Source organism: Plectropomus leopardus, chromosome 16 (genome assembly GCF_026936395.1).
Source record: "Plectropomus leopardus strain MGB_pleo_1.0 chromosome 16, ASM2693639v1, whole genome shotgun sequence".
Taxonomy (NCBI): domain Eukaryota; kingdom Metazoa; phylum Chordata; class Actinopteri; order Perciformes; family Serranidae; genus Plectropomus; species Plectropomus leopardus.
This window is the reverse complement of record NC_142191.1, coordinates 1163776-1171682: the sequence shown is the minus strand read 5'-3', so window position 1 is coordinate 1171682 and position 7907 is coordinate 1163776. Positions and strand designations below refer to the sequence as shown.

Sequence of the window (7907 nt, the reverse complement as noted above, 5' to 3'; positions counted from 1 at the left end):
TCGAGTCTTGTGCTCGAGAAGGAGTGACGGGATGAAGAAAGGAGAAGGAGAGGAGGAGGACGAGAGAAGGACGAAATGAGGAGAAGGAGGAAATGTAATGAAGGAGAGGTGAAAAATAAGAAGAGGAGAAATGAGGTGAAGAAGAGGATAAAGACGAGATGAACTTGAAGAACTTGATTGCTCTTGTTAAAGTTGGCGCTGCTCCCACCGAGGCTGATCTGGACTCCACTATCCTGGCTCACCAAACTGACCAGACTCACCAAACTGACCAGGCCCACCAGACTGACCAGGCCCACCAGACTGACCAGGCCCACGCTGAAGACCTCTGGCAGCAGCAGGAAGTGAAACCCAAGACGATGTCTGAGTCTGCCTTCACACCAAACCTGAAAATCCACGGCTCCACTCTCAACCAGGAGTCCTGGTCCATCGTATGTAGGACTATCAGGGGGAGGTCTCCACCCTGTGAAATCCAGACCACCAACCGATTCAGCATCCTGGATGAACAGGACTGACCCTCGCTGACAGAAAACACTCCTCTGCGCTGCCGCTGCGTGCGCCGGTCCCCCCGGCTCCGGGGCTCTGTCAAAGCCGACATGTGGCTCCCCGGACCGCGAAGTCCTCCTCACCCTGTGACTGCAGGTGACTCCATCCTTACAAACGCTCAAAAAAAGTGCCGTAACTCGTTGCATACCGGGTGCTAAAAGTTGCTGAGTCATCCTACAGATCCCATAATATCCACAACGTCACAGAGCAGCAGTCTGAAGTCTGAAAAGAGGATTTTAACCGTCTGTTCAACGCGCTAAAACATGTGGAACGTCCACCTTCACTTCCGGTCCTGCGAGCGTTTCACACAACTTTTCCGTCCCCGGCGTCCGTCCCCGGCGTCCGTCCCCGGCGTCCGTCCCCGGCGTCCGTCCCCGGCGTCCGTCCCCGGCGTCCGTCCCCGGCACCTTCAGCAGACAGTGTCCTCATCAGTCTCGCGCTACACACCTGACACTAACTGCACTTCTTCATCCTCCCGGAGCCTCTCACCTGCTGTCAGGACCAACAGCTCCCCCTGCTGCCCAAACAAACACGGTCACCCCGCACAGAACCACGCATCAGTCAGAACCACGCATCAGTCAGAACCACGCATCAGTCAGAACCACGCATCAGTCAGAACCACGCATCAGTCAGAACCACGCATCAGTCAGAACCACGCATCAAACCGCCTTCTGTGTTTCATTTCCTCAGTACCTGCCGGATTCAAAATCATTTAATTCCAGTAAAACCAGTTGTGATCCCCATCACTTCAGATATTTCAAATGTCGCCGTTAACCCGTTAGATCTCACTCTAAATACAGAAAAGGCCTGTGTCTGATGCATTTACGTGTCAGAAGCTTATTACAAAAATAATAAAAAATAAAAACGGACCGCGTGATGTTTTAATATCTCAGTCTGAACCTGATCGCGTCAGCGGCGCAGGCGCAGTGACCGGGAGGGCGGAGGAGGTGAAGGAGAGGAGGAGAAGAGGAGGAGGTGAAGGAGGCTGTCTGTGACAAATCCACATCCACAGCTGCTGTTTCAAGTTCTCTCACTTTCCAAATTATTTGATTTTATTGCTCTGAAGGTTGAACTTGGTCACAATAATAATAATAATCCCCTCATAGCTGCAGGTGACAGAAGTGACAGAAGTCACCTGCAGCTATCCTCTGAGATCGTCATCTGTGTGTGTGTGTGTGTGTGTATATACACACACAGTATATATATGGACTTCCTTTTGAGAACACTGAAGACTAAGGGAGCCAATGAGCAGCCGGCCTGGTCTGCACACATGTATATAACATGTATGTAACATGTATACACACGTATATAACATGTATGTAACATGTATACACACGTATATAACATGTATGTAACATGTATACACACGTATATAACATGTATGTAACATGTATACACACGTATATAACATGTATGTAACATGTGTAACATGTATGTATGTATTTTTATGACGGTATTTAAGGTAAATGTCACAAAAACATTTTAATGTACAGTTTGTAAAAAAATGTCAGAGCGTACTACACAACGCAGTGTGTACATAAACACAACACACACACACACACACACACACACAAGACGACGCACATACAATACACTGCGTACAGAAACACAATATAGCTGCAACCCCCAGGACCAAAAGAAAAAGAGGAGAGGAGAGGATAGGAGAGGAGGAGGTGAAGGAGAGGAGGAGAAGAGGAGGAGGTGGAGGAGAGGAGGAGAAGAGGAGGAGGTGAAGGAGGTGAAGGAGAAGAGGAGAGGAGGAGGAGGTGAAGGAGAGGAGGAGAAGAGGAAGAGGGTGAAGGGGAGGAGGAGAAGAGGAGGAGGTGGAGGAGAGGAGGAGAAGAGGAGGAGGTGAAGGAGGTGAAGGAGAAGAGGAGAGGAGGAGGAGGTGAAGGAGAGGAGGAGAAGAGGAAGAGGGTGAAGGGGAGGTGCTGCAGTAACAAAGGAGGCCTCCAGATGGCGGCAGCTTCTTTGAACTTTTCTAAATGTTTGTCAGTGACGTCACTCAGTGATTGACTATTGTTTTGTTTGTTTGTTTTTTGTTTTTGTTTTTTCACAATAAAAGCCGCTTCCTGTTGCTTTGTTGGGATGAATAAATGAAGATGATGAAACGATGAAGATGAAATGATGAATTAAAGATGGAGGATGAATAAATGATGCGGTCACGTGACCCGCAGCAGGACGCCGCCTCGCTTCAGTCAGACCCGTCAGACCGCACGAGGACACACGCGGAGGATGCACGAGAGCCGGTGAGTTTTTAATTTAACTCGAATAATCCTGAAATGACGATCGGTGTCAAACAAACAGCTGATTTAACTCAAAGTTAGTTGAGTTTTAAATTTTAAAAATAATATTACTGTAATAATGTTACTGTAACACAGACTCGCACACAGGAGTTAAAATATCGATATTAGTGTATTAATACTCCGCCGTCAGAGGACGATCAGAGGAGATTATATTAATATCAATAACAGCTCCACTCGTGTTCACTCATTGATCTGATGCTCTGAGAATATTTCTGCCATATTTGTATTTTCATCAGTTTGACCTGCAGAGTCTCATCAACGGCCATTATTAATTATCAATAAATCAGATCCTCCAACATTGAGTTTAGCAGTATAATATAACAGTATAATAATAATAATAAGGATAACAATAACAAAGACAGACAGCAGTGCAATATGAAACAATATGCTGTATGTTATAATAAATGTTATAGATTGTCTGATCAGTATTTATGATCAGTTATTAACCATTAATTGTTTTTAAGACAAAGAGCAGTAAAACACAGAAACACAATCAGGAGCTATTAATAAAAAATAATTTCTATAATATTTAATATATCCAGAGAATAGATACATTTTACTGTGATAATTGGAATTTAATCTATTTTAATAAAGATAATAATGTTAATATTAATAAAAATGATGATGATGATAATAATAATAATAGTCATAATAATAATATCTGTAGCAGCTGTTCTATCAGTTCATTTCCTGTCTTTTCTTAGTTCTTAAAGTGTTTTATATAATATTTGTTCCTTTAGACAAACATAACCTGTCAGATCAATAATCGTCCTGTGAAGAAGATCAATTATAATATTCACGTGTTTAAATTGCAGAACAGCAATATTGCTTCAATAAAATATTCAGTTCAGATTAATGTTTGTTTTTTTCTGAGGTCATCAATATTTAATTCATGTCAGTAAAAAAGAGGTCAATAATCAATAATTCATCTCAGCCCCGCCCACCTCACACAGTCCGAGCAGCTGATTGGATGCTGCTGTCGCTCACATGATGACATCATCACTCGTTTGTTTTTGTTCAAATTTAATTATTGATCATCACTGGAGCAGAGGAACAGTGAGGTAACGAGCCAATCAGAGGTCAGAGAGTAACGAGCCAATCAGAGGTCAGAGAGTAACGAGCCAATCAGAGGTCAGAGAGTAACGAGCCAATCAGAGGTCAGAGTGTAACGAGCCAATCAGAGGTCAGAGTGTAACGAGCCAATCAGAGGTCAGAGTGTAACGAGCCAATTAGAGCACAGCTGCTGTTTCCAGCAAACAAAGAACATCAGAGAGCATGATGGGAGATCAGTTATATATTTGATATATATAACCTGACAACACACAAATATAAATATAGTTATAGATATATAGATTAAGATTAGGTATAGATATAGATATAGATATAGATAGAAATAAAGTGTATAGTTGCTGACTCTGACCTCCTGATCTAATAGGGTTTTCTACTTGATACCTGTTGGGTTTGTGTCATCTTAAATTGTATTTGATTTTTGTTTTTGTTTCTTTGTTTGTTTTTGTTTTTGTTTTGTTTTGTTTTGTTTTTTGTCGTCTTAATTTTCATTTATTTTTTTGTGTGTTTGGTTGGTTTTTAGTTGCTGCAGTTGTCATTTTTTTCATTGTCTTTTTTGTTTGTTTTCTCGTTGTCAGTTTTTTGTCTTCTTAATTGTTATTTTGTTTTTTGAGGTTGTTGTTTTGTTTTTGTTGTCTGGTTTTTATATTATTTTTTCATTTGTTTTTTTTGTTTGTTTTTGTATTTAGATTTTTGTTTGTCTGTTTTTTGTCTGTTTATTTATTTATTTATTTATTTAGTTTGTTGCTTTTTGTCCTGTTTGTTTTTACTTATTTAATTTTTTGTATTTTTAATTGTTAAAAAAATGTTGTCTGTTTTTATCTTGTTTCTCTTTTTTCATTTTGTTTTGTTTTTTGTCTGCTTTTTGTCGTTGCTGCCTCTTTATTTGTTTTTGTCATATTTGGTTTTGTTTAATTTTTTTGTTACTTTTGTTCTCTGTTTTGTCTGATCGGGCTCATGTTGTATAATTTCTGCTGAAAATGAGGAATTTCCAAAATCTCAGACTGTGAAGATCAAATATGAGACTGAAACCGGAGACATGACTTCTCACTCAGAAGCACAAACGTTATTGTGGCGGGGTTTTCCTGTCGGCTGTCAGACAGGAAACTGAAACGCTGATGATGAATTTCCATCAGATCATCTGTAGCAAACGAAGTATTCAGATCCTTACCTGCAGTAAAAATACTAATACTATACTGTAAAATATACAATGTTACATGTAAGTCCTGCTTTAAAAAATGTCACTTCAGTCAGAGGTAGTTATATACAAGAAAATATACTTTTAAAAAGCATAATAAACAGTACCAAAAAACAACCCCCCAAAATAAAAAGATTTTTAAAAAAAACAACAACAAAGTTTGAAATGAATTTTAAAAAATTACACACCCTCAAAACTCAAAATTATTTAAAGGAAAAACGACATGAAAAGAAAATACTCCGGTAAAGTAAAAATACCTTAGATGTGTACTTTAGTGCAGTATTTGAATAAATGTATTCAGTGACTCACCAGGGCCGCAGGTCACGATGCGCCTTTATTTTCTCGTCTGCGACAGGAAGTCCTCTGATGATGCAGACTGACGATCTTTAATTTCAGGTCAGGTCTCATGATGGCGATGGTCGTCCAGACGATGATGTGGCGTTTGCCTCTCACCTCTGATTGGTCATCTCTCCCCGCAGATATGCACGAGACGCCGGTGACCGAGACGCTTCCTCTGACCAATGGCACGGGTTTTAGGCCATGCGAGCCTCCGTACGAGGAGGGCCGGCTGCCGCTGGTGCTGCTGTACAGCGGCGTGCTGGCAGTGGGGCTGCCCGCCAACTTGCTGACTGTCTACCTCACCTGGCTGCAGGTGAGCAGGAAGAACGTGCTGGGCGTGTACCTGTGGAGCCTGTCGCTGTGTGACCTCACCTACCTCGGCACGCTGCCGCTGTGGGCGCACTACGTCGGCAGCGGTCACTTGTGGCCGTGGAGTTCAGCGGCGTGCAAGCTGACGGGCTACGTCTTCTTCAACAACATGTACATTAGCATCTTCCTGCTCTGCTGCATCTCCTGCGACCGCTACGTCGCCGTCGTCTACAGCATTGAATCCCGCGGCCTCCGCCGCCAGCGCCTCGCCGTCTTTGTCGCCCTCACCATCGTGCTGGTGGTCGCTGTTGGTCACATTCCCGTCTTCACTATGAGGGAGGGCGACGTCGCCGAGGGCCGCCGCCACTGCTTCGAGCCGAGTCAGAGCAGCGCCACGGTGACAGGCTTCAACTACGCCCGCTTCGTGGTCGGCTTCCTGATTCCGCTGCTGGTGCTGGTGGCGACCAACCGCGGCATCCTGGCCAACGTGCGGCGCAGCACCGGGCTGCGGCGGGAGCAGAAGGAGCGCGTCCGCTGGTTGGCGGTGGCTGTGGTGGTGCTGTTCCTGGTCTGTTTCGCCCCGTATCACGCCATCCTGCTGGTCCGCGCTGTCATCTACCACTTCCCCCAGCTGGAGGACGGCACCTGTCTGTTCGAGCGGACCATGTACACACCATACACCATCTCGCTCGGCCTGTCCACCGTCAACAGCGCCGTCAACCCCATCCTCTACGTCCTGTCCAGCGACAACATCCGCAAAGAGCTAAGACGAGGCCTCGCGCAGCTCTGCCGCCGGCCGCACCTCAGACCTCCATCCAGCAGCAGCCACAACAAGACTCCACCCACCAGGGACTCTTCACAGACTCCACCCACCAGGGACTCTTCACAGACTCCACCCACCAGGGACTCTTCACAGACTCCACCCACCAGGGACTCTTCACAGACTCCACCCACCAGGGACTCTTCACAGACTCCACCCACCAGGGACTCTTCACAGACTCCACCCACCAGGGACTCTTCACAGACCCCGACTACCATTTGCTCCTCACAGACCCCGCTCAACAGGGACTCTCCACAAACCCCGCCCACCATTTGCTCCTCACAGACCCCGCCCACAAGGAACTCCTCAGAGCTGAACATTCTGACTGAGGCCGAGAGACCACATGGAGAAAAACCACCAGGGAGTTGACCAACATCAGCTGGACTTCCTGGTTTCTGATGGTCTCTGATGGACTTTGATGATTTCTGATTAACTTTGATGGTCTCTGATGGACTTCGATGATCTCTGATGGATTTTGATGGACCTTGGTGGTCTCTGATGTACTCTGATGGACTCTGATTGTTTCTGATGGAGTTTGATGGACCCTGTTAGACTCTAGCGGTATCTTGTATGAAGATCGGTGGACCTGAACATGTCTGGAGGAGATCAGGTTGATCTGGACCAATCAGGATGAGACGGATCAATGAAGTTTATAAACTGAGTTTCAGATTAAGTAAAGAATAAAAGACTGTTTCTTGTTTTTCTACTTTCGTGTTAAAGTTCACTTCCTGTCTGTAAATAAAATGTAATCAGACTCCAGGAGCTCAGACTGTTTTTTCTAAACATCTGTCCTTCGATGGTCGACTCGCGTCCCCCATAGTGTGTGTGTGACCAAATGCTTTCCCTCCGGTGGCACTGCCTCGTTATTGTGTCTGGAATTAAATGTTGTCTTTTTTATGGCTGCAGCATTGGTGAAGAGCCCCGTACGAATTTTTTACTTTGTGGGAAAATAAAAGTTCATCTTGAATCTTAAATCTTGAATCTCTTGAATCTCCAGTGACGCCTGTGGTGTCCTCTGGTGTGTCCTCTGTGGTGTCCTCTGTGGTGTCCTCTGGGGTGTCCTCTGTGGTGTCCTCTGGGGTGTCCTCTGGGGTGTCCTCTGTGGTGTCCTCTGGGGTGTCCTCTGGGGTGTCCTCTGGGGTGTCCCCCAGGGTTCTGTGTTTGGTCCCCTTCTCTACATGTCACCATGTGGCTGTGGCTTCACATTCACACACACTGAATGTGTGTGTGAATGTAATTAGATAATTAGAGAAGCTGTTTACATCTGGAGGTTGATGAGTCAGCCCAGACTGCCTCACAGCCCCGCCCACTAATCTTTGACTCC

At 45.0% G+C, this 7907-nt stretch overlaps 1 protein-coding gene across 2 annotated transcripts; it reads left to right on the top strand.

The window, feature by feature from the left end:
* Nucleotides 1-2468: 2468 nt before the first annotated feature.
* On the top strand, nucleotides 2469-7557 carry gpr132b (G protein-coupled receptor 132b). Of its 2 annotated transcripts, none has more exons than XM_042503500.2 (2): nucleotides 2469-2792; nucleotides 5512-7557. In XM_042503500.2, exons 1-2 carry the CDS (start codon nucleotides 2779-2781, stop codon nucleotides 6950-6952), a joined length of 1455 nt encoding a protein of 484 aa, XP_042359434.2. In that variant the 5' UTR covers nucleotides 2469-2778; the 3' UTR covers nucleotides 6953-7557. The 2 variants fall into 2 exon arrangements, with proteins under 2 accessions (XP_042359434.2, XP_042359435.2); XM_042503501.2 differs by having other exon boundaries at nucleotides 2470-2792; nucleotides 5595-7557.
* The last annotated feature ends 350 nt before the right edge of the window (nucleotides 7558-7907 follow it).